The 26,178-nt window shown below is 59.6% G+C and overlaps 1 protein-coding gene across 2 annotated transcripts; it reads right to left on the reverse strand.

The window, feature by feature from the left end:
• Positions 1–17: 17 nt before the first annotated feature.
• Positions 18–17,954, reverse strand: LLGL1 (LLGL scribble cell polarity complex component 1). 2 transcript variants are annotated; one of them, XM_078437654.2, is made up of 23 exons: positions 17,763–17,954; positions 14,185–14,282; positions 11,929–12,010; positions 11,711–11,841; positions 10,601–10,759; positions 10,359–10,521; positions 10,142–10,277; positions 9,763–9,817; positions 9,446–9,600; positions 9,127–9,350; positions 8,864–8,931; positions 7,626–7,779; positions 7,448–7,552; positions 6,447–6,739; positions 5,966–6,113; positions 5,553–5,706; positions 3,303–3,598; positions 2,525–2,789; positions 2,223–2,337; positions 1,913–2,025; positions 1,510–1,630; positions 1,276–1,355; positions 18–647 (listed from the first exon to the last, which is right to left on the reverse strand). In XM_078437654.2, exons 1-22 carry the CDS (start codon positions 17,841–17,843, stop codon positions 1,277–1,279), a joined length of 3,195 nt encoding a protein of 1,064 aa, XP_078293780.1. In that variant the 5' UTR covers positions 17,844–17,954; the 3' UTR covers positions 18–647; position 1,276. The 2 variants fall into 2 exon arrangements, with proteins under 2 accessions (XP_078293780.1, XP_078293781.1); XM_078437655.2 differs by lacking the exon at positions 17,763–17,954 and adding an exon at positions 14,598–17,054.
• Positions 17,955–26,178: the final 8,224 nt, after the last annotated feature.

The raw sequence follows: 26,178 nt of genomic DNA on the forward strand, positions 1-26,178 counted from the left end.
AGTATTTTTAATATTAAAACAGCGCTAATTTTAACAAAATGACAGGAAAAAAACCCCAAGGTACAATCTACAGGGAAATCCATCCTGACCGACCTCCCCGCCCCCCGCCCTCGTACACACACACACACACACACACGCACGCTCCCACACGCACACACACACCCTGACTGGGCCCCCAGTCCTGGGTGCCCGGCAGAACTCCCAGTCGTATATATGCGCACATCACAGACTTGGGGGGGGGGGGGGGGGAGTGGTGGGTGCTGGCCCAGGAGCAAGTACCAAAATAGTTTTAGAAATGCCTGTCCAGCCCGGCACAGGCGTTAGAAAAATATTCTTTGCAAAGGCAGTGGGGAAGGACGGTGTGCAGAGTGGGAGGTGGCACGGGGCTTGCCAGGCCCAGCAGTCCTCGCCCTGTAGCGCCTGGCTTCCAGATGGCTAACTGCCTACTGGAGCGGCCAAGGTGAATCTACCCCAGAGGCTCTGGGCTGAGTCCCGGGCCCACACCCCCCCCATACCGCACTGGGGCAGAGGTGGGCAGGTCCCTCTGGAGGCTGTAGGTTAGCAGGTGTGGGTCTATGCGGAGGGGCCAGGGGTCCTGGATCCCAGCTCCCAGAAGGGCAGTGGGTAGCCAAGCAGTTCTGGCCCTCCTGGTAAAGGAAGAGAAGAGGGGTCAGAGAAAGCCAGGGAGCCGAAAAGTGTAAACGGCCTGGCTGCAGAAGTGCCACCGTGCCCCCTCTAGGGCAGGCAAAAGGGCCACCCCACCCATTCAGGAGCAAGGGTCTTGCAGGGACAGCCAGAGGTGGGCTTGCTGACTCTGACCACTGACCACGCTGGGCCCACTGAGGCCCAGGGCGTGGTCAGGGAGGAGGCAGCAGTAACCCCGGCAGCAGATGAAGAGGGAGCTTGGGGGTGGGGGTCTCTGCCCGGCGTAGGGCCAGGCTGCGTGGGTAGGGGCACCGGGCAGCGAATAGGTTGGGCAGACCTCTGGGCCCCAGATCTGGGCTCCAGATCCAGGCCCCGCTCACCAGGCTCACCTGGCAGGACCCCACCACAAGAGCCTGAGTGATCATCTCTGCAAAATGGGCTGGCCACACCGGCCCCTGAGCCCCGAGCTGCCACCACCTCTAAGTGGTTTGCTCTGGCCTGGTTCCAAACGCTACCCATGCCATCCAGGAGCTGACAGGCCGGCCTAGCCTTTCTAGTACCGAACCGTGAAAATCAGGGCTGTCAAACAGTAAGGACCAGGCAGACCCAGGGCCCCTAAACCCGCAGCACCTCATTTGATCAGGATGGCACAGGCTCGAGCCTCGTCTTCGGCCAGGTTCCTCAGATTCTTCTCAGATTCCTCCGAAGAGCTGCGGGGAGGGGAGCGGAGATCAGAGGGTCCTGGGACCTGGCCCTTCCTGGGGCCTCTGTGCCCAGCTCTGACAGAAGGCAGGCAGAGGGTAGCAGAGGGAGGCTGGGGAGGACCCAGGGCAGCCCCTCTGCGGACCCGCCCACCCGCCTCACCCCAGGAAATCCTTCACGTCCTCCACCGTGACGTCCCCTGTCGTGTCCAGCGTGGTGTCAGCACTGGTGGCCGAGTCAATGGACATGGGCGAGAGCGTGGCCTCGGGTGGCTCTGGGGTGTCTGCGGGAAAAAAATGATCGGGACCCCACCTGGCCATCTGGGCACCCTCTGCACTCTACCTTCTATCCCCTGGGGACCTGACTCGGCCCCAAACCCAGCCCACAGTGAGACTTGGGACTGCAAGCAGACCGCCAACCCCCACTCCCCCCATTCCTGCCTGGCCTGGCCCCCCCCCCAGGCTTCCAGCCTGTCCGGTTGCTGCCACCTACGGAGGCTTGCCCCCCGGCCTGCGTCAGCTGCGTGGATATCCTGCCACTTTCACTTCACATCCAGCGTCCTTACCAGCTCCCTTGCTGCGGGCAGGACCAGGGCTTCCATCGCGGCTCCCTGGGGCCAGGACCACGCCTGGGGTCCCATTAGCCTGGCTCAGCTTGGGCGACTCTCGGAGCCTGTGGCTGTAGAGATGAGGCCACAATGGGTACCACAAGCAGGCGCCTCAAGTCTCAAGTGCCAGACCCTACCCTCCCTCTCCTGGGGCCCAGGACCAGAGAGGGGTGACACGAGGGAGGGCCACCCTTGTTCCACGCAGGATCCGAGCATGAGGATGAGACCAGCCTTAGTGAAGGCCCCCTGGGCTGCCCCTCCCACGCACCTGGTGCGGGTGGTATCTCGGGGCCAGCTAATGTCCAGAGAGCAGAGCGGCTCCGTGATGTTCCGAGCACTCAGAGAGAAGCGTTCAAACTCCGATGGAGAAATCAGGTAAAAACCTGGGTGGGCGGGTGAAGAGTGGGGTGCGGTTAGGGGGTGTGACTGCAACCACAATCCCTCAGTGGCTTCCCCCTGGCCTGTGCCGGCCAGTCCCGAGCCCGCCCTGGGGCCCCTCTGCTGACGCTCCCCAGCAACTCTTCCAGCCCCGCTCAGGCCGCTTCTGCCCCCGAGAAGCCTTCCCCTCACCCTGGCCGTGGCGCGTGAAGACACAGGAGGCGATGCCGCTGATGTCCTCCTTCCGGATACAGGAGTAGTGTACCTGGGGCCGCAGGCCAGGCACCGAGAAGACGTGCACGTCGCCCAAGTTGGTGAGGCAAGCCAGGCAGGTTTCAGCGTAGTCCTCACAGGCCACGCTGGCAAACGTGGCAAGGGCCACCTTGCGCACCCGACAGCCCTCGTGGGCCGTGAGCTTGAACTTGGTCTTGGCGCTCACCTTGGGTAGTGTGAACACCTGGCGGCAGGCGGGCGGCCGGTGAAAGGGGCTGGCCCTGTCCGCACCCGCAGGGCCCACCCTCCCAGATGCGGGCACCAGCCCCCGCCCCGAACCCGGCCTGCCAGCTGGGCCTGCAGCCCCGGCCGCCCGGTGGCCTCCCGCCTGGGCACCCTCTCCTCAGACTTCACCTAGGAGACCTCCCAGGGCCCCCCCATCTGTGGCCAAACCAGTCACACTGGGTTGTAAGGGTAAGGTGGCTGGTATCCACTCAGGTCACGAGTTCCTGCCAGACAGAGCCCTGAGGAGTCTTCAGAGGGTCCTGGCAGGGACTCGGTGAGGCAGGAGGGTCCTGGGGGGATGTGGCTGGCTGAGGGAGCGTCTGGGTTCTCCAGGGGCCATCTCTGCTAGTCCAGGGGCATGTGTCCCAGGCAGACAGGGGGTCTCAGCAGATGGGGAGCACAGTGAGGACAGAGTTCCTGGAAGGTCTAACGGTGTCAGGTGGGAGCCAGGAGGGTCGCCACGGTGGTTTACCTTGAACTGCTCCTCAGACGCGATGAGCACAGCGTGGCCGCCCTGCATGTCAGGCGCCTGTGCCAGATCCCGAGAGGCCTCATAGGGCTCGGGCAGCGGGCGGCCGCGCCCATCCAACACGGCGATCGCCACCACGGGTGCACGGTGCATCAACTGCACCTCCTTGCCCAGCACGGCCTCCACCGCCCGCTCGGGTCGCTTCTCGCCACCTGCCGCGGCCGCCGGCACCTCCAGCGCGTAGGCAAACACGGACCCCGAGTTGGTGCCTGCCCACATGGTGGGTCCATGATGGGCCGCTGCGGGACGACAGGGGCTGGTGAGGCGGGGTGTCGGCCACATGATACAGGTTCCTCCCCTCCTCTCCGGATACCCCGGAATCAGTTCTCTTGTGTCCCACGCCTCCCCAGGGACCTCAGAGGGCCTCAGGCCCGAGGCACCTTCTCTATATTACTGACGAAATTTGGGGCCTCAGATACAGTCCTCCTGCAGAAGTGGGAATGGCCTCCAGGACATCTCGAGGATGTCAACAGGCACCCAAACTAGACCCTGATCTCTCCAACCCCATCCCACTGTACCCTCAGCCCCCATTTCAGGAACAGAGTCCCCCCGCCCCCCCCCCCATGCAGCTCTGACACCCCCTCACCATATGCCATCACTAGTCTTACTGACAGACTTGGAACCAGCCCGCACCCTGCAGATGCGTTCCGGCTGGCCACAGCCCACCCCCCGCCATGTGCTTTCGGCCCAACAGCCAGACGTGGAGTCCTCGGGGCCAGGCTGGAAAGAAATGAGGCCTGCGGGACGCTGTCTAGCCAGCTTTCCCTGTGTGGGCTGAACCTCTGGGGAAGGTCCTTGGTGGAGAATCACAGCTCAATGTCCAGGAGCCAGCAGGAGCCAGAAGAAGCCAGCAGGAGCCAGCAGCCACTGCTGTGTGCCCTTGATGAATCGGTGGCCTCAGCAACAACCACCAGGGGGAGCCACACCCCAGGGAAAATAAGCAACTCAAAATGTTGCCCAGACCTAGGACACCCAGCCAGCTGGGAACCTGAACGCCATAAGCCTTCTCGTGGTGACAGCGGAACAAGGTAAAGAGCCTAGGGCTACCATGTCCAGACTCTGAGAAAATCCACTGGATAAAAGATCCTCAACAAATACATGACATCAGAAGGCGGGGGGAGGGGGAGGGGGTCCCTGCTCGGATTCAGAGCCTGAAAGTCACATCAGTGAAACAACCAAGTGCAGAATGACTAGATGCTGACCCAACATCAACTATAAAAAGGCATTTTGGAGATGAAAGGAGAAAGCCACCACAGCCCGAGTGTGACAAGAGACTGGATCAGCATCGGTTCCGCGGGGTGCGATGCAGGCACCATGGCTGTCGCTTATGTCTGTTAGACACACGCTCAAGTCCTGATGTACAGATATTCATTGAAAATGCTCCAGCAAGATAAAAGGGGGGGGGGGGCTGAGTGGCTTCGTCAGTTAAGCGGCTGCCTTCAGCTCAGGTCATGATCTCATGGTTCATGGGTTCAAGCCCCACAGTGGGCTTTCTGCTTGGGCTTTCTGCTGTCTGTGCAGAGCCAACTTCAGATCCTCTGTCCCTCTTTTTCTCTGCCCCTCCCCCACTCGTTCTCTCCCTCTCTCTCTCTCTCTCTCAAAAATAAATAAATAAAAATTTATTAAAAGCCACCGTGTGGGGCGGGGACGGTGCAGCAGCAGATGGCTGGCTGTCTTTGTGGGGCGACTGCACTCCTGTTGTTGTGTATGGTGAAAATTCTCCATGATACGAGGTAAAAATCCATCAGTGAATCAGTCAATAAACCAGACCACATCGGTCTGCAGAGGACCGTCCCGGGGCTCCCACCACTCAGGGCACTCGCCACTGCAGAGTGAGGTGGCCAGCACCCAGCGTCTCCCCAGCCTCCCCCTCTTCTGCAGCCACCACACCCGGGTCATCTCCCCAACACATACCCACCTCAGCCGCTGGCACTGGCTGACCCCCACGCTCTCCGCCCCCAGATCTTGGGCTCCCTTCTCCCTCTTCAGGTCTCAGAGGCCCGGCTCACTCACCAACCCCTCACAGTTGGAAGTTCCAGGGGGGACCACTTGGGGTGGCCGGGGCACTGTCGCCAGCTCAGTCCGGCGCATAGGGTGTGCCTTCCAACCTCCCAGACGGCACGGTCCCACCCTTCCCCGTTTCCTAGATGGCCGGCTCAGGCCCATCCCCCCAGCCCGTCCCCCTGGCCTCACCATCTCGAAGGAACGTGTCAGCGAAGTAGAGGCAGCGAACAACACCCGAGAGGGAGTCGTCGGCAGAGCGGGGCTCAATGCGGCGCTGCACGGGGGTCATCTCCACGTCGTGGGGGCAGGCCTGCTCGGCCAGCTGCGCATTGGCCTCCTGCAACTGGAGGGGCACAGCCTCCAGAACTCCACCTCCCCAACCCCCTCTGCTCCCATACAGCCTGGTGCCGACATCCCAGCACCTTCCCCGGCTCATCCTGATCAGCAGGGCGGGGGGGGGGGGGGGCGCGGATGGGAGGGGGGCCCAGGGGCCGGGGCTACTGAAGGGAACAGACACTTGGCTCTCGGAGCTGAGGCTCCACTGCTGTGCCTGGCCCCAGCAGGCAGAGAGGTGGCATCCGGGCAGCGCAGCCCCGCCTCACCTTGCTGTTGGCATTAGCGGCCCGCTTCTTGCCCGAGACTCGGCTTTTGCGGATGCGCCGGAAAGACTGGCGCAGAGACTTCTTGAGCGACTTCACCCGGGACAGCGGCCCTTCCATGGCCAGGGAGTCGTTGGGGTGCAGGGTGCACCTGGGGGCAGGCAGGTGCCAGTTGTGCCACGGAGCAGACTCCCGGAGCAACCGCCGCGCTCCTGCCGGCCCCGTGGCTCAGGAAGCCGGAGCCCCTCTGCCCCTCGCGCCCAGCAGCCGGGGGCGCTTAACACTCTACCAGCAGCACTTTTCATAAGGACAGAGCTGCCAGCGGGGAAGGCGACTTTAAGGTTGCCCTACCTGCACCATGTCAGATCTCAGGGAAACTGAGGCCCAGACAGGTGTGGGGAGACACCAAAGGTCTCCCAGGAGGCTGGGGCCAGGTGCAAGTACAGCCCCCGCTCACCGGGCTCCGGGCCCACCACACACACACCTGGCCAGCACAGGGCTCTTGCGCTGGTAGTCGAAGAGGCCAAAGCCATGACTGGTACCGAAGGCCACGAGGCTCCACTCGGCATGGAGCGTGACAGCGGTGACAGCAGCTGGTGGCAGGCACTGAACCAGCACTCGGGGCTGGAAGCCAGCGGGCCACGGCAGTGGCCCTGTGCGCGGACTCAGCCGCTCGTGGCCCTTCCACGTGAAGCCCTCTCGGTCCTGGAGGAGGTCCACACTGGCCACGCTGACCGCCTGTTCTGATGGCACATCACTTAGCTCCAGCACCAGCACCTGAAAACACAGCCATGGCAGGGTGGGGGAGGGGTCAGTGTGGAGGACAGGACTACCCGGGCCCCACCTGAGCCCGCAAAGCCACCGTTAGGCCACTCCCAGTACTGTCTCTCGTTTATCCGCTTAACAAGCACTCACTGAAAGCCTAGTGTATACCAGGGCCTTCACTGAGCACTGGGGAACACAATGGTGACCAAGACCAGCTGGTCCTTGCCTTCCAGGAGCACAATATCCCACCCCTGCAAGTCTCTCTCCCTTTAGCAATGAGCATACATTGAGCACCTTCTGCATACTGCACGAGTCAGAGGGGAACAGCAGTCACCGAGACCCACTGGCCTTTGGAGCAAAGCACCCCCCACTAGCCTGTCTCCCACTTAACGGTAATTACCCACTGAGCCCCATATACCGTGTTGAGTGCTGGGGCACGGCAGCGACCCAGACCTGCTGGTCCCCACTCTCAGTGCTCACCTAACACCCGTGCTCCCGCCCCTGGTGTGGTTCCCTGCGGCCAGAGCTTGGACTCCAGGCCTCCTAGAGGTTCCACCTCCCCGGCTGGCCTCACCCCAGCCAGCCCCACCTGCAGCCCCATTCCCATCTCCAGGCTTTTGCGCATGTGCGTCCCCCGCCACTCCACTAGACCCTCTAGGTCAGGCCCACCTCCTCCAGAAAGCCCTCTGAGACCCCAAGCCTGGGGCACCTCCGCCTTACCTGGCCTGCAGTGCCAGCCACCACCATCTGGGCTGTGTACTTGCAGAGCGCCACCTTCTGCACGCCGAGCCGAGGATCGTCGCTGTAGGGGTCAAAGCAGCCCACCTGCGGGGCGGGATGGAGCGATGACATGGGGCAGAGCTGGGACCAGGCTCCCCAGGGCCGGGGCAGGGCCTACCTTGCGAAAGGGCGGCCAGTCGTCCTCAGCGGCCTGGGCCAGGCTGTCAGCGTGCTCGCAGTCTGTCTGGAAGAGGCCAGCTGTGCTGAGCTTGTAGAGCGGCCGCAAGGCCACACCAGATGCATCCCAGAAGCGCACGGTGCCGTCCTCGTGGCTGTAGGGAAGGCAACATCAGGCCCACCCCGGGTCCCCGTGCACCACCCCCATCCCGCTCATCCAGTGACCACGCGCTGACCACCTACTACGTATGCCAAGCACTGACCAGACTCCCACTGCACACAGCAAACAGGAGGCATCTACTGTATAGAGCAAACACATCTTGAGTGCCTACAGTATGCCAGACCACATGCACCGGGGCCCCTCAAACAGGGTGAGAAGGTATGGAAATAATCACCAGTGTGACGAGCAGGAGATGACAGAGGAGATAATGCAGGGAACAGAGGACTACGGGCGCGTCCAGAAAAAGCGATCGGGCGTTAGCCATAGAGCAGAAGGATCATGAGGCATGAGGCAGCCATGTAGGCAGAGCAGCAGGAAGCCTGGGGAGGCTGGGAGGAAGCAGGGAGGGGAAGCGGGGGGCAGGAGCAGACAAATCTGGGGTGCAGCCTCAGGACACAGCTGCAGAGCCCACGTCAGGGACCTTTGGGCGGTGGTGGGAGCCCAGAGCCAGGGCGACAAAAGGTGTGTGAGTCTCTGGGGCTGGTTGGGATACCTCCAAAAGCTCTGAAAGCCATGATTAGGAGCTCTCAAGCAGGATAGGGGACACTGGAGTCAGAGGCCTGAGGGTCCCAGCACAGGCAGGGGCAGGGCAGGAAGTTGGGGCCTGAGTCACTGGGCACGTCAGCGCCCGCCAGGCCCAGACTGGGCTCTCTAGCACCTGCCCTGGGCAGATGAGCGTGGGCCAGCCCAGATTTTCCGGTCCCAGGGCAGGCCGGGTGGGTGGAGCTCAATTCTAGACCAAGAGGCAGGGCAGGGCGGGGCCTTTAACCAGGGCCTAGGGAGGCTTCATCCCAATCCACCCTGCAGGAGAGGGGAATGGCCTGGTCCCACCAGGGCTGGGGCCTGAGTCACCAGGCAGGTCAGTACCCACCAGCCCAGGATGGGCTCTCCTGCACCTGCATGGGTCGCACCACGCTCCATTTACCCAAATACACACGCGTACACACACACACACACACACACACACGCACGCACACGTCACACCTGTGCTTGGCCATGGAACACATGTGTCTGCCTACCCAGTCAGCAGTAGCCCCCGCTGTGATGGCTCCTGGGCCAGGTTCCGGCCCCCGGTGATGGGCCAGCTCTGGGAGAGGGAGGCAGAGATGTGGAAGCGGAAGGTCAGGACAAACACCTTCTCTCCTCACCTTCAGCACGGCACCCGGGGCCCAAGCTGCCTGAATTCCCCGTGTACACCTGCTACATCCCCACCTCCGGGCCTATGCCTGCAACACCCTCCCTCCCCATATCCCCGCCCCTGCAGGAGGCCCTGGGCACACACCGAGGCGCTGGAGGCGGGCTGGGGGCTCTGCTGCTCGCCGGCGCTCACAATGCGGGCCCACAGCTTGGCGGGGACGTTGGCGACATGTGCCGAGCAGGTGATAGCAGATGAGTGCAGCGGGGCCAGGTAGGGGGCAGGCACAGCAGGCCAGCCAGGCGTTTGCAGGTCGAGCACCACCAGCTCCTCTTCGAGCAACACAGCCAGGGCCTGGGGCTCGTCGAACTCTGCAGGGCGAGGGCTGGGTGAGCAGAGCCACGGGGGTGGGGGGTGGGGGGGGGGGGCGGCGCAGGGCATGGGGTGGGGAGGGCAGGGCACACACCGTCCTCGGGCCGTGTGCTGTGAACTGTGAAGAAGTCGATGATGCGGGAGGTGAAGTCCAGCGTCACCAGAGTCTCAGCCCGGAGCACACTCACACAGTGGCGGTCACCGTAGCTGGCGCGGGGCATGCCTCCACTAAAGATGATGAAGTGGTCCCTGCACGGCAGGCGGGGAGCCACGTGAGCCACCCAGACCCCAAGTGCACACTGCCCGACCCAGGGAGAGCGCTGCAGGACATCCCTGTGCCCCAGAGCCCACCCTCCTCCCCCCTGCAGACACAGCCCCCAACCCACATCTGAGAACCAGCTCCCCACCTACCCAGATGCACAGTTTCGCCACAGAATCTTGTTAATGGCTTTGCAGGGGAAGGGGCCTGGAGGGGTGGGACAGTGTCGGGCTCATTCGCTCACAGGGACCAGAAGGGCCCCAGGTCACATTTCTCCAAGCTTCTCCCGTTCCTGCTCTGCCTCCATCATCCTGGCCTCACAGCTGCTTCCTGACCCCGAGGGGAAGGCCCACTGCCCAACCGTGCCCCCCAGCAACCTCACCTTCGAGGACGTGGCTCGGCATGGCATCTCACACAAGGCCTCCTGGGTACCCCCACCAAGGCCGGGCAGCCCCAAGTGCCTGAGCTCGGGGTCCCCGGTCAACCCCACGCTCAGGTGGCAGGGCTGCCCTCAGCCTCCCCAGCACTCACCGTAGGGCGTGGTGGCTACCGTGGGCTGTGTCACGGGGGAGCCGCCGGCACCCGCAGACCAGACGGCGTAGCTGCCGTCACTGTGCGAGCTGACCAGCGTGTTGCCGCTGCGCTCCCAACACAGGCTCTCCAGCTGCTGCAGGGGGGTAGGGGGGGCAGTGTGAGCAGGGCCCTAAGCAGAGGGCCCCGGCTGCAGGTGCCGGCCTCCCTCACACACCTGGTTCCCCAGGAAGACACGGTCCGCGCACTGCGCCGCCCTGTTCCAGATGACCAGCAGGCCCCGGCTGTAGCCGATGAGGATCTTGGTGGGGTCCCGCAGGTGTCCTTGGAGTGACTCCACGGGGCCCAGCGCCTTCCCACACCGGTAGTCATCTGGCACGCTGCAGAGGGGCGCAGGTGAGCCGGCAGGAGCACCACCCGGGCGTGGAGAGGCTGCTGGGAGGTCCGCCTGCCTCTTACCTTCGAAGAACGTCGTCCGGGGCAAGAGTCTGCCCCTCGAGCAGCGTCAAGGTGGGCACGTCCAGGAAGAAGACGCTGCCGCCCTCGGTGCCCAGGGCCGCCAGGTCACCGGCTGCCAACAGCAAGACCACCGTGACACGGGCGAGGCTGAGCGGGCCACTGCAAGGGATGAGGGGAGTGGGTGAGGGCGCAAGCCCGTCTGCCCGCTGAGGAGTGGTGTGGAGGGGGCTGGGCTGCTACTGGCAGCTCATTATGGACCCTCTGCGCTCATAGAGGCCGGATTATCGAGTGGGCTGGCTGGCGCACTGGGAAGGCGAAGGTGGTGGCTGCGGGCATCACAATTAGCTCACTCAATTATTCATCAGGATGTTGGGAAGGAGAGGGATAAAAATAGGCTCCTCAGGTCTTGGAGACGGGCTCCCGACCCCTCCCCCTCACTAGGAAGGAAGGTAGGAACCAGGCCAGTGCCCGGGCCAGGACCAAGGGCTCTAGGACACACACAACCCTCCTGAGCCTCACCCAGGAACCCTGTCGCCAGCCTCAAGATGTCTCCCTGACTTTGCAGGAGGGCCCCAGATTGGACCTGGCCTGCAGAGGATGGGAGACCCCAGGAGTCCACCCCCGTGTGAGGGTGTCACCCAGCCCCCAGGAGGAGTAGGACAACTCTGTTTCAGCAGGGCCAGACCGAGAGGCCCCTTACACTCTCACTGGGGGTCTAGGCCCACGCCACTGACCTCTGGAGCATCCTGCTGGCACCTCATACAGCCTGGGACGATGCTCCTTGCCCCCCAGCTGCCCTTTCACCCATGTACATTATCACCCATCGCCCCCTCCAAACCGTTAAAGGCCCCAGCGGTCCTCAGAGCATGGACACTACCTGCTCACCTCAGACTTGGCCAGAGCCCCCTATTTCACACCTGCAAAATCCACAGGGCACATCTCTCCGGGCCCCGGGCCCAGCCCCAGGTACCCTGCCACCCCGTATCCTAGCTTGAGGGAGGCTTCCTACCCCCACAGCACCTTTGCAAGGCTGGCTTCCACAACCTCCCCCGGGCTCCCCCTCCCACCCCCTGCGCCCGGCAGCTGGTCCCCAGCCAAGTCCTCCGGTACCTGGCACAGTCAAAGCCCGGCCGACTGGGTGGCTGGAAGCTGAGTGCTTCCTCCAGGTGGGCGCAGCCATTGTGGTGGACGATCTCCCAGAGATGCAGGCTGCTGTCGTCCAACAGGGTCAGGAGGCGGCCCTGGTGGATGAGCAGAGACCAAGACTGGGCTGGCCTGGGATGGGGAGGGCGTGGGGGCCACGGGAGCCAGTGAGGGTGGAGGCTCACCTGGCCAGGCAGGAAGTGCATCTGGGTGACAGTGGCCGTGTCTCGGTGTAGGCCGGTAAACTCCACGCCAGGTGCACCGTAGCTGAGAGCACAGGTCAAGGGCAGAAGCAGATACGGGAGATCCTCCTTTCTGAGAACGATTCCAACGGGCCCCAACCAGGCCTGCCTACCCAGAAGCCCTCCAAGGTCCAGATGGGACCCCTCCCTGAAGAAGCACTGTCCTATCCCCCCAAGATATCCCCAGGCTCAGCGTGCAGGCTCCACTCTGCTCCTGCAAGTCAGTTACTTCCTCATCCGTAAAATGGGCTAGTGAGTGCCACTCCCACCTTGTAGGGCTGATCCAGGGCAAGTGAGAATAAAGACATACCCAACACAATTGGCCCAGGCCCGGCAGGCAGCCAGGGCTCTGCCCTGTGTTAGCCGTGTGCGTGTGTCTGTGTACATAAGAGCTGGGCCCCCCAGGTTCGGATCATACAGGCAGAGACGCCAGGCCAAGCCTGGGCACGGAAGTCTGGAGCAGAGGAGAGTCCAGGCTGCCTCTTCCCACAGCTCCAGGCCAACCTCCGGCTATGGGCAAGGAAACCAACCTCCCTCTGGGGCACGCAGCCAGCAGCCCCCACTGTGACCAGGGAGAGGCCTCAGCCTGCCCATTTCACAGACAATCCGCAGAGGCTTAGATTGGGTGACCCGCTTCAAGTGTCTGGTGTCAGTGCCAGAGTCACAGCAACACCAGTCGGGCAGGGCCGCCGAGGGGGCCCCAGGAGGGAGGGTTAGGGAGGGGTCAGCGTTGCCCAGCAACAACGCAGGAGCCGGTTGCTTTGGAGCTAGAGTTGGGATTCCCTGCAGGAGCCAGGAGAACACAGAAGAGGGGACAAAAGAGAGGGCAGGAGCGCTGGGCGGGAACCAGGGTTGCCAAGGAGACGGGCCACCCTTGAGGGGGAGGGGTGGCTTCTGTGGCCAGCCTCAGTTTCCCGACCCAGGGCTGGGAGCTAGGGTAGACCGGGGGAAGGACTGAGGGGACAGAGGAGGGCCCCAGCTTCCTCCGGGGATGTCTCCTCGCCAGTACATCAGGTTCTTTGTGAGCGGGAGGAGCCTGTGCGTGAGACCACGGAGCGACAGCTCAAGTGGCCAACAGAGTCGCGTGGAGCAGGGCACTGAGAAGAAGAAAGGGCTTCGGGACCACGATATACCTGTGAGTCAGGACAGCACCACAAGGAGTGGGAGCTGGCCAGGAAGTGCATGCCCCCCCAGGGCAGGTGGGGACTTGGGGGCAGGGGGTCCAGGCACTGCCCCCTCCCCACCCCCTTCCCTGCCCCACCAGTGCCTCAGGGGCCCACGGGAGAGGAGGGGCATCCTGGCCCAGCCACACTCCCTGGAGAAGGCAAACTCACAGACCAAAGGCCCAGACGCCCACCCCTGTCTGGCCACCCAGCCCTGGGGTGCGAAGACCCCCATCCCCACCCTGCCTCCTTCCAGGCACTGACTCATCTTCCACCAACCAGTGTCCCCAACGAGGGTACTGAGAGCCAGAGGGTCCCAAAAGGAAGGGTGAGGGTGGGCACCCCTCACCGAGCCGCCTCCAGCCAGACCCCACACCTCTGTCTCCCCACCCAAGGGGCTTCCCCGAGGGCAGTGGGGGTGGGGTTCTCCATGGCAGGCAAGGAGCATTCAGCTGCCTGCTTGCCCCCACCCCACCCCCACCCCGCGCTTGCAGGAAAATGCCCGCTTTGTGCGGCTCACACGGCCCATTGTGCAGCCGCCAGCATCCAGGTGGGGGCCGCGCTGTGCTCACCATGCTGAGCCTGGCACTGCCCCCAGCCCCTCAGCCGAACACACGTGTCTTCACATTGGCATACGTGTGTGCCCAGTCACCAGGGCAAGGCCCACTGTGTAACCCTGGCCCACTCAACACCTTTGCTGGGTACCGTGCGTGGCCTCCTGGCCTGGTGTCCCCAGTCAATTAATTGCTGGAACGACGCTAGGGTCGCCTAGGTAACTGGCTGGCTGAAATGCAGCGATGGACAGCTGTGACCACCGCAAGCAGACCCCATCCCCCCCCCCCCCCCCCAACCGTCTCCGCGAGGAAGAGTCTCAGGGCAGAAGCCACACCACCAACCTCCGCCAGGATCGAGGCGCCTACTGCGGCCTCCCAGGCCAGCCCCCCTGCCCCCCCACCCGGCCCAAGGAGCCCACGTACAGGGAGCTGCAATCAGGAGCTTCCGAAGGGCCCTGAAGGCCTCAGTTCCCAAAGGATACATCTTGACGGCCCCAGACCTGGTGCCGATGGCCATGATGCGAAGCTCCGGGTCAAAGGCCAGGGCGCTGGGCTGGTTGGGGAAGCCATGCTCCACGGTCTGTGGGGGAGGGGAGGGCAGTGGCATTGGCACAGGCACAGGCACGGCCGCCACTGGCCCACCTGAGTCCCACCCCAAGGCAGCCTCCAGACTATGGCAGCTGCAGAGCAGGACTGGAGCTGGTCCGTCTGAGCTCTGTGCCTCAGTGTCCTCGACTCTGAAACAGGTGTTCATGTGTCCCGTCCACACCGCAGAGGCCCTCCCCCTGCCAAGCCCCTGTCTTTCTCAATACCCGTGTCCGGCCCGCTGTGTGCAGGGCTCTGGCGACAGAGAGAAACAGGACCAACGGGGTGCAGGCACAAAAGACAACCCTACCTGTCCCCCAGAGCAGGGTTCTGCATCCCACTTTTAGCGGTGAGCCGCCATGCTGTCCGTAGTCTCATATGATGTCCCTGGCACTCCCCACAGGCCCCACATGGAGATCGGAGGGCAACACCCAAGATCAGCTAGGTGGAGGCTCTTGACCCTCCCCCTCCCCCAGGGCCACTCCTCTTGGCAGGGCCAGTCCCCCCGCACAGACCCCTGCCCACCAGGTTCTTGATCCTTCCTTCCACCCACTCGTGCTTTCCTCGGTTTTCCCACATCCACCAAGGAGCTCCTGCTCATCCCCAGAGGCCTGGCTGGAGGGGCCCCCACCCACTGTCCTCAACACCAATGTGGGACACCGCATGTGGGTCCAGGTATCTCCTGACCACTGCCTCAGCAAGACACACATTTCAGAAGAAACCCTGGTCCCCAGGCCTGTAGCCCCGGGCCTCCACCAATCCAGACAGGGACTGAGCCCTTTATGCAGCCTGCATGGGCTCAGGCTAGTCACAGTACTCCCCAAGCCTCAGTTTCCCATCTGGGCACGAGGGGCAGTGCGCCCAACCTGAGGACAGAACAGTCCGTTTAGCTGGGGGGTAGAGGGGAGTGCTTCCCTTCCCTTCCCGCCCCCACGCTAGCATCACCACACGTTTGCTAGATCTGACCATCTGACCGTGTCTAGCCAGTCCCCACCCTCTGCTCAGGACCCTCTCCAAGCTCCCACCTCACCACCTGGCCCCTCCCTGTCCTCTTCTTCCCACTCTCCCCCAGCTCACTTGACTCCGGGCCCAATGGCTTTCTGCTCTCCTCCAATTTACTAGGCAGACTCCTGCCTCAGGACCTTTGCATCTACTGTCCCTCTGCCTGGAACGTGCTTCACCCAGCACTGCCCAAAGAGGGGTCCTTCCCACCATTCAGGTCTCAGATCGGGAGTCAACTCCTCACAGCCCTCCCTAAGCCACCCTGCTCTAGCAGCCTCCCTGTCCCCACACTCCACACCCTCAGCCTACTTTATCTACAGCACTGGCTGTTATCCAAGCTACTGCACGTTTTACTCTTTTGCTTTGGCTTTTCACTGTCTCCCCCACAAGTACATGAGCATCCTGAGTGAAGAGGCACTTGTCCCTTCTGGTCACTGCGGTGTCCCCCATACCTAGAAGGGGGCCCTGCACACAGCAGGAGCTCAGTATCTGTTAAACTGACATAGAGTGGACATCCCACAGGCACCTTGTGGGCAGGGCGGGGACTTGGATGTGAGACTGAGTCCAAAGTCCAGGCTTGCTTCTGACTCCCCTGCCATCGCTTGGGAATGTGGGACCCATTTATTCTCTAGTGATCGCCTACCACCTCCTCTTGTGACCAAGCCCCTTGCCCCAAACCACACCCCTCCCGCCAATGCTGCCCACTCAGAATGGGGCCTCACCCTCCTTAGCAGGGAGCCCTCGGCTTCTACCAACCCAGGGCCGGCCAAGCGGAGCCAAGCCTCTCCACCACCTCTCCTCTTCACACCCCGACTCAATGGCTAAGGAAGTGACACCTTAACACATGCCTGCCGCCACCATCATTCTCTCGCCTCCCCGGGCTTCGCCCTCATAGCCACCCAGCATAGGAAGGGGGCCATCGGGAGACCCTGGGCACCAGCCTCCCCTCTGGGCCCCTCAGGCCCCTGGCAAGTGCTCAGCTGCCAAGTCTGAAGGTCCTGGCAGCCTCCCCATCACCAGGAAACCTTGCCTGCCCTGAGAGACATTCCCATCTCAGCCACTGCAGGTCCAGTCACCCCAGGGCGTTCTCCTGGACGAGAGTGTCCTTGAGTCTGGCCCAGGACCACAGCAGTCCCTCCAAAAATCCGTGCCCCTCAAGGCTAAAGTCAAATCCTGTCGACAAGGGGACACAAGGACAAAGTGCCCCAACTCGCTCTGTGACTTTGACAAGCCAGACGTCACCCCTCTCTGAACCTCGATTTTCTCACCTGTGTGACGGGGATAACAACTCTAATCCCCAAGAGCAGTGAAGGGCTGTGCAATCAGAGGTTTGGAGTAAAACTGAGGCCAGAAGCAACACCCCAGGAGAAGTTAACAAGGCAAAGGTTGGGGCCTGGATCTACCACACATCAGTGCAAGGGTGGGAGGAGGTGGGGGCTGCAGGCAGCCCCTTTCCCATGGCCCCTCTTGCCCCACCTGGGGAAAGAAAGGAAGGAGCAACCTTCCACCCCCTCACCTCCACCTTGGCTCAAAGGCAGGTCAGCTGGCCCATGTGATACGGGGAGCCAGAGCCCACAACCAGGTGGCTCCATTTCACAGCAAAGGAAACTGAGGCCCCGCACACTGAAGGGTAGTTGAGTACAAAGCCAGGCATCTTCCTTGGAGCCCCCAGCAGCACAGGGCAGGTCAGAGCCCCACAAGGCAGAGCCTAGGGCCTTGGGGGAAGGAAGGAGAGGAACATGGAAGGGATTTCCCAGCCCCACCCCCCAACATCTGCCTCTCCTCCTCACCCCTCCCCACTGGCCTGGGTGCAAAAGAAAAACAAACTGGGGCCCTGGGCTGCCCTCAGGGCTGAGCAGGGGCTCCGAGAGCCCCCAAAGGAAGAGAAATAAAGAGACAGAGAGTGAGAGTCGGAGTGAGAGTTCTAGAGACCGCACAGGGACATATGCAGGCAGAGACACACGCAAGAAAAGACCAGCAAAGACTCACAGATGCAGAGACAGAGAGATGAAGGGAGACAGAGAAGAGGTACCCAGAGATACACAGGGACAGAGGTAGAGACACCCCCCACTCCCCGGATACACAGGCATAGGCTGAGGATAGGGAGGTGATCACAGGCAGAGACAGGGACAGAGACCCAGAGACAGGCAAAGAGTCGTACAGAGACAGAGACACACAGACCCAGGTAGACAGAGACCTGCAGAGCCAGGGCCAGTGAGGCCCACAGAGACCCGGACAAGCTGACTCGGAAAGTCCGCGAGAGACCCAGACCCACCCAGAGTCCGAGAGTGGAGCAGGGAAAGAGGCGAGAAGCGGGGCCCGAAGAGGGGCGAGCGTCCGGGCCCCCGCGCCCCGCCCCAGCTGGGCGCCCCCTCCCCCCGAGCCCGACGTGGCTCCGGCCCCCGGGCCCCCGGCTTGGGCCCCCGGCCCGCCCCCTCCTGCCCAGCCCGAACCGCCGCCACCGCCGCCGCACCTTGTTGAAGGCGAAGAGCTCCTGCTTGAGCTTCTCGCGCTGCGGGTCGGCGCCCTGCCGCCGGAACCGAAACTTCATCATCTTGCGTCCGGCTGCCGGCGCCGCGCCCGCCGCCGCCGCCGCCGCCGCCCGCAGGATGCGCCGCGCGGCCCCGCCGGTCCTGAGGCGCGGGCGGGGCGCCAGGCGGCCCGGGCGCGGGCGCGCGGGGCGGGGCCTGCACGGAGGCGGGCGCAGAGCGCAACCGATGTGCTGCCCGACCAATAGGTGTGCCCATACGCCGCCCGCCCCGCCCCTGCGGGCCAGACAATGGGGGAAGACTGGGCCCCCGGGTTCGGCAGGGCTCGCGAAGGTACTCTCGCCGAGCATGCGCTGCGGTGTGGGGCCTGCCGGGACTTGTAGTCCGTGAGCCAGGCCTCCTGCGTGGGCGGCTGGGGACGAGCTTTGGAGGGGGCCGGCCAGTGTTCCCGAACTTGGAGGAGGCGTTTTCCTTCCTCCAACGAGGAGCGACGTGCTTACTCGGGTAATGAGGCAGACCCGTCCCGAAAGCCAGGAGAGTTCTGACTGGGGCAATTCCCTGACCCCCCTCAGCCTCAGTTTCCCCATCTACGCTATGGTCTAGTGATTGCCAAGTTATATTTACAGTTTCACGGGACACCGCTTTGTACCCCGGTGGGCCAGAACACCTCCCCCGCCATGCTTTTACCCTGGCTGGGTGGTCAGTCAGGAATGCCCTCCTCAGCGCCCGGCCCCTGGGGAACTCCTACACATCCTTCAGCATCCAGACTCCAAGGCTACGTGTGGCAGCACCGGATCCTTAGGAGGGCCGTCGGGTAAAGACAGGGGCAGGTAAGTAAGAGGCCCTTCCTCAGGAAGTGACATTTGGGACCATCCTGAGATTGGATGTGGGCTGTTCCGAGATGGGGGAAGGGCCTCCCCTGCACAGGGAACAGTGTATAAACAAAGCTGCACCCCGCCTCCACTCTCAGAGGGACAATCGGCCTGTCCCCACCCACCTCCCAGGCCGCCTTTTCTCATCTGGACGATGGCCTCAAGGCTGAACCTTTCCTTCCAAGGCTGAGGATCATAGGCTGCCCGGGCTCAGGGCCGGGCAGAACAGAGGAGTTCCCAGAAGCCCCGGTGGGGCAGGTGGACCCGGGCCCAACCCCAGCAGCCTGACTTCTGACCCTGACGTAGCTGCCAAGCAACAGGGGCCTGGCTGTCTCCCCCCCCCCACCCCCCCCACCCCACACCTCCGCTCCCCGCCCGCCCACGCCCTTGGGGCTGCATCTGGAAGAGGAGCTGGTGGGGGAGCAGCGAGGTGATCAGAACAACAAATCTTAGGAGCACCTACTCTGGTAGGCACTATTCCCAAGCCTTTCCTAGTTTCAAATGACTTCATACTCTCAACTTACGGGTGAGGGCGGAGGAAGCCCTATTCCCCACTCTACAGTTGGGGAAGCTAAGATAGATGGGCAAAGGCCAGGGGAGAGCTTTGGCCCGAGCTGTGCGCAGAGCTGGCTGGACAGAAGGGTCAGATCCCTCCGGCCACTGCCCATCCCACCCCCAACACAGGCAGCTCAGGCAACTCAGAGGCCTGGGTTCTGGTCCCTGCCACCCTGCCACTGGCTGAGTGACAAGCCCTGAGCCCCAGTTGCCTCCTTTGCAAAACGAGAGCCTCACAATGGGAAGCGTTGTCAATTTACAACCCCGGCATCATCACTTACAAGCTGTGTGGCCTGGAGCCAGTTACTTAAGCTCTCTGTGCCTGTTTCCTCACCTGTGAAAATGTGGAGACCATTAGTACCTACCTCAAAGGGTTGTTGTGAAGATGAATTGAATTAGGACTTGTAAAGCCCTTAGAAAGCTCCAGGCAGACAGGAAGAGCCATGCAGTTCAGAGTTCTTGCTAATTGCTATCTGAGCTCTTCCCCTCTATCACCCTGGGCAAGTCCCTGCCTTCCTCAGTCTCCATCTTTCTGTCTTTGAAAGGGGACTTAGTCATCAGGCAGTAAGCAGCCCTGCCTCCCCACCACACCCCCAGCTCACAATTGCAGGGGGTGGGGGACCGGGCTGAGTGGAAACCGTGACCAGCTTGTACCATGATGGGAGACGCACGGGGGCTGTGGGAGCCCAGAAGTGGCATCTGACCCAAGGAGGTGTCCTGGAGGGAGGGGGAAATTCAAGCTTGCCTGTAATGCATGAGGAGTTTCACAGGAAGAGAGACCTGGGGGTGGACAGAGAAGGGTCCCATGGCAAGGAGGCGTTCGTGGTGTCAGAACTCATCCCCATGCTTGTTAACAATGCAGATTCTAGGTCCCCCAGATGTGAATGCCCCTGGAGTGAGCCCCCAGAATGTGGATTTTAAAACAGCCCTTTCTCGGGTGACTCAAGCCCAGCTTGGCCTCATCCGATCAGTTTGAAGGGGGTTAACTGGGTGCACGGAAGTACAAACGGGTAAACCAAGACTTGGGCAGACTTGCCCAGCCCATGAATGGCACCTGAGAAGGTACCATCCCAGGCTGGGAGGGTCTGGGGCACTAATGACTCTTTGTCTCTCCCCTCCCCCAAGAGCCTGGTTGGGAACAGGCCTGTGATTACTACAATAGCCCAAGGCAATAGGGCCAGGCCACTAGGCTCATCACTTGATGCAGGAAACAGGCTCAGGGGAGCCCAGGCAAGGGCTTGAGCACAGGATCTTCAATGATCTCAGGCACCCCCATACCTTCGTGGGAGCACTGAAGGGAAAGCAGTTTCCTCCTTTGGATCTCCCAGCTTCGGGTCAACCTCAGGCCAGGGGTGGATTGCTCCCTTCTAGGCATTTCCTGGGTGGGGTGGCCTCTCCCTTCTCCCGCCTCCTCCTAGGGCACTCCAGGGCCCTGGCCCAGCTCTAAAAGGAGACTCCGGTCTGGCTTCAAACCCCAAGACATCTTGCTAACTGGATCACCCCAGGTAAGACACTTGTCCACCTTGGGCCTCAGTTTCCTCCTCTGTAAAATAGACTGTGGACTGAATGAGATGATTCAAAGTAGGAGTCAAGCATGGGGCAGGTTCTATACCTAGTGAGCCACCTGTTTTTAGGACTCTCCCTAGGACCCGCTGGCTCCCTCACTGTTCTTCAAATGTGCTGGATGTGCTTCTGCCTCAGGACCTTTGCAGTTACTGATTCCTTGCCTGGAACACTTTGCCCCCAGGTTTTCACTTAGCCAAACCCCTCACAGACAAGCCAGAAGTAAGTTACTTTTAACTTAAATGATATTTGCTCAAAGAAGCCTATTTCCCTTACTCCTGATCCCCTTCTCTGCCTGATTCTTCTTTTTTTTTTTTTTAATTTTTTTTTTTAACGTTTTATTTTATTTTTGAGACAGAGAGAGACAGAGCATGAACGGGGGAGGAGCAGAGAGAGAGGGAAACACAGAATCTGAAACAGGCTCCAGGCTCTGAGCTGTCAGCACAGAGCCCGACGCGGGGCTCGAACTCACAGACCGTGAGATCATGACCTGAGCTGAAGTCGGAAGCTTAACCGACCAAACCACCCAGGCGCCCCTCTGCCTGATTCTTCTGATGACCTCTTCCCACTCACTACCTATTTGACTTCTTTATGTGGATATTGTCTCCCCAGCTTGAGAATGAGCTCCCTAATACGGTCTTGGTGGTTTTTAATGCCATTGTTCATTGCTGTGTCCCCAGTACCCATAACAGTGCCTGGCACACAGTAGGTATTTAACACATTAAAACATACATATTTTAAAAGATCTGAAGCCATTAAGACAAAATGTTAATATGTGTGGTAGGTGCTCTTGTGGCTTCTCTGTTAGCTTAAGTATTTTTCAGTGTGTTTGAAATATTTTATTAAAAATATAAAACACAATGGGGCACCTGGGTGGCTCAGTCGGTTGAGTGTCTGACTTTGGCTCAGGTCATGATCTCGCAGTCGTGAGTTCAAGCCCCTCATCAGGCTCTGTGCTGATAGCTCAACTTAGAGCCTCCTTCTCTCTTTGCCTCTCCCCTGCTTGTGCTCTCTCTCTCTCTCAAAAATAAACATTAAAAAAAATTTTTTTAATATAAAACACAAATAATCATCATCCACATTGTTTAGGAGTCAAGTTCATAGGAAATGGTGGTGGACGGCATGTGGAGAAGCGGGTGGGTAACAGGGGTATCCCCGAGCCAGGCTGGCGTGCATCAAGGACTTCCTCAGAGGCAGACGCCCCAATAAATGCCATATCTGTGTTTTATCTGCTTGTATCTTTGCAGCCACGCTGGAGGGAGGTACAAAGGAAGATCCCACTTTACAGACAGTAAATGGAAGCTAAGGGTAGAGAAGTGACTTGCCCAAGGCCACCTAAGAAGGGAAGGAGGGAAGGGTGACATGGGAAAGCCCCAAAGGGAGGCAGAGTAGGGGCAGCGAGGGGGTGGGAGGAAAACCTGACTGAGGGAGGCAGGCCCTGCCTTCCAGGAGCTGGCCCAGATCCCGGCCGAGGCCACGACCCTCCTCTGCTGCCCAAACCACACACGCAGCTTCTTCCTGGCTGCTTCCCCCGGGGGCCAGGCAGCCCTAGGATTCCTGGAGTGGAGTGTGGGCTGGGGGTGGGCAGGGCCTGAGGTGGAAGGAAATGAGGGAGAAAAGCGGGTGGGGAGTCGGCTGGGAGGTCACTGGGGAGTCTGGGCCCAGGGGTAGGAGAGGAGTGAGCACCTCATCCTTCATGGTGAATGAAGCTGGCTCTCAGGGTGTTCTTAGGGTTTAGATAGGCGAGAGGCCGGTGGATGTGGGGGCCCTCAGTCCCCAGAAGGTGAACAGTGTGCTGGGCCTCAGTGAAAGAAAGGCCAGATAGGAAGAATGGTGGAGCAGACCCAGCCTATCCTCATTTTACAAGGGAAGATGCGGGCTCAAAGAGAAGTGACTGGTCTCTAGACCTCCAGCCAGTGGTCCTTCTCTGGATACAGGACTCAGCCCTGATGCTCCTGACACTCCCCCTGAGCCTAGATCCTGAGTTGTGCTTTTTTTTCCAGCTCCTACTGGGCCATAGGACCTGGTGATTCAGGTGCACCCGCCCCCTGCAGGGACTGTCAGGTTTGATGATCCAGGTTGACACTGTCATAGGCCTATCTGTGCTTCATTCCTGTCTGTGGCCCCAAATTCTAATCCTGCCTCTTCTACTTCATTTTTCTAGGCCTCGGTTTACTCATCTGCAGAATGGGGGAAAATATTAATTGCTACCATTTATTAACACTGAGCATTTAGTCTGTGCCAGGCCCTGCAGTCGTTCATTTAGTCCTATGTCCATTGTACAAAGGAAGAAACCAAGATCAGAGAGGTTAAGTAATTTTCCCAAAGTCACATAGCTAGTACGTAGCAGAGTTGGATTTGGGCCCAGGCCCCAAGTAAGGTATTAAAGGTTGTGGTGAGAATAAATTGGGACAGCTTGTAAAGGGCTGCACTCACAATGAGAGACCAGGAAGAGGGAGGAGTTGGGTCCTAGTGTCCCAGCCTGGAGTGGAAGTGCTGGGACCACACAGCACACTCTGGACTGTGCTGAAGGAAGCCAGGGGTCTGGGGAGCCCAGAGGCAGCCCTGAGGAGACTGGATAGGGGGCCAGAGAAGGTAGCCTCCAGTGGAAGTTGCCCAAAGCAGAGGGCATTGGCACGTGCCAAGGTTCATGGGAACATACCCTGGTGGGTTGGGTCTCTCCTCCTCCACACACCAATTAACCCTGCCAAACAGGGCAGAAGCACTGAGGAACCTAAGTTCTTGCCTGTGGGGCCTTAGCTCCCCATCCAAGCCAAGGGACAGCTGTCCCCTGCTCCACTCTGAAGCACTGTCACCTAGATTCTGCTGCCACATTGTGGGCACAGGGAGAACTGCACCGGTGAGCACCCAGACACGTAGCTGGAGGACCCCTCACACCACCCAGTGGCTTCAACCCTGCCAGTAGGCCACAGCTCTTCAGTTTGGAGCCCCTTAATCTCTTGCTAATGCCAATGCCAATCTCTTAATGATTTCGACTTGTCCTCAACAACAGCAGCCTGAGAGATCCTAAGTCTGATCACGTCCTCTGCTCAAAACCCTCCCTTGGGAAGCCACTCACAAGAGCCAATTTTAAGTAAAATGAAATTTTTGGAATTTTTGTGATTCAGTTGTTAAGGTCATTATTGAGAATTGTATAAAATCATGTTAAAAACAAAGGTAATATCCAGAACTAAGCACTTCCTATTTTACAACATTCTGCTCATCTCTCTACACTTTCTTTTCCTTGCATCTGTTGTCTGTCTGGGGGAGATACTGTGCAATAGTGTGCTTCTGTCCACCTCTTCACAACTCCACGTTCAATGACTTTATGTTGACAGCTTTCAATCAGCCACTACAGGAGTGTTTACACCATGGAAACTGGCAAACACCACAGATCAGGCTGGATTTGATGACTTCCTAGACCAGTGCCATCCAATAGGGAGAGAATGCAAACCACATATGTAATTTCACATCTATGAGTAGCCAGATTTAAAACAGTAACAGGAAACAGGTGAAATTAAAGTGTATTTTATTTAACCCAGTATGTCCAAAATATTGCCATTTCAACATGTAATTAATATAAAGTAACTCAGGATTTATTTTACATTCTTTGTTTTCATACTAACTTCAAATTCTGGTGTGTATTTGACACTTAAAGTACATCTCAGTTCAAACCAGCCACATTTCAAGTGTTCAACAAATTGTCCAGTGGCTGCTGTATTGGAGAGCACAGGTCTGGATTTAAGAAATCAATGGAGAAAATATTGATGATGGGGATTAAATTTTAATAGTGCTGAGGCTGAGAAATTTCAATCCAATTAATGTAATCTGTTCAAGGATGAGGAACCAGTAGGCCACGTTATCAAATTTAATGACAAACTTACTGGGAAGAGAGTGGTATAGCAGGCTGAACAGTGACCCCCAAAGATTTCGGGTCCTAATCCTTGGAACTTGCAAATTTTTGTACTTCACAGATGTGACTAAAGATTGTTACGTGGACAGGTTATTTTTGATTATCCAGGTGGGCCCCAAATCCAGTCATTAGTGTCCTAATGAGGGATAGGCAGAGGGGGATTTGGTACACACGAAGGGGCAGCCACATGACCACAGAGGCAGAGGCAGGAGTCCTGTGGCCACAATCCGGCAATGTCGACAGCCACCAGAAACTAACTGTTAGACGCAAGGACTAGAGTCTCCACCAGAAGGAGCATGGTTTGAATCGTGATCTCAGCCCTGTGACAGGGATTTTGGCTTTCAGACATTCAAACTGTGAGAAAATAAATTTCTGATGTTTTAGCCACCAAGTCTGTGATAATTCGTTACAGGAGCCCTGGGAAACTAGTATCAGCAGATGGGCTACAACTCCATTCGCCATATATCATGGTTGAATTACAACCACAAGTAGGCTACAAGAATTCAAAAAGATCAACAAAAGCATTCTGTGAAGAACACTTGGCTATGCAGAACTTATAGTGTACTGTATATCTTATTATTTGTATTTTCTATGCTATACCTCTTTTAGGTCAGCACAATTTAGAATAGCCCTGTGTGTGAGAGAGAGAGAGAGAGATACCAGATCTGTCTTGTATCCTCAGCACCCAACACAGAACCTTGCACATAGTAGGACACTCAAATGTTCTCAATGAATGAAGGAGACTTTGGGCCTCAATTTCCCCCAGTTCAGTAGGGTTAGGGGAATGGAATGGGCTCCTCAGGAAGGCAGGGCTGGTGCCAGATGCTGTTAGAGCACCTACCATGGGCAAGATGGGGCTGGAGGCAGTCAGATTCAGGGAGTCAGGTACGGGGGACCCCCAAGGGCTTGGGGACTACTCAGAAAAATAGCTTAGTCCAGAGACAGGGTGTCTTGGAACTGCTGTGCAGAGACTGAAGCCAATGATACAGCAGGACCTGTTAGGGCTAGAGCCCCTTCCTGCAGCTTCTCCTGTCCCTCATTCCTGCACAGCAAAGGGCCTTTTTCCTTCAGGGACTAGAAAGAGCCCAAGTGTGGTTTTGTCACAGTTACAGTGGAGTCCCAGCTCCCCAGCCCTCCACATAAGCCCCCCATTTTTTGCCTGAGTCAGGGGCCTGGGCAGAAAGTGGAAGATGCCCCGCTTCGCCACGTAGTCTGGAGGACTTTGAGCAAGTCCTTCTCCCTCTCAGCTCCACTGCCTCCTCTCTGGGGCAACCATGGCCCCGCCCACCCTGCCCAGTGGCTACCCCTGCAGGTCCAACTAGCCACAGACCATACGGAGGCTCTACCTCACTGCTCTTCATATCCTCTCACCAATTTGTAGGACTAAGCCCTAGCTGGTCACTTGCTCCCTCTAGATTCTCTCTTCTGCTCTCTTAAATGGATAGTTAAGGGACTTGCCGGGTTTCTATTGCAAGAATTTGGCCAGACTGGTTTGGG

The sequence above is a fragment of the Panthera onca genome, chromosome E1 (assembly GCF_046562875.1).
Source record: "Panthera onca isolate mPanOnc1 chromosome E1, mPanOnc1 haplotype 2, whole genome shotgun sequence".
NCBI lineage: Eukaryota > Metazoa > Chordata > Mammalia > Carnivora > Felidae > Panthera > Panthera onca.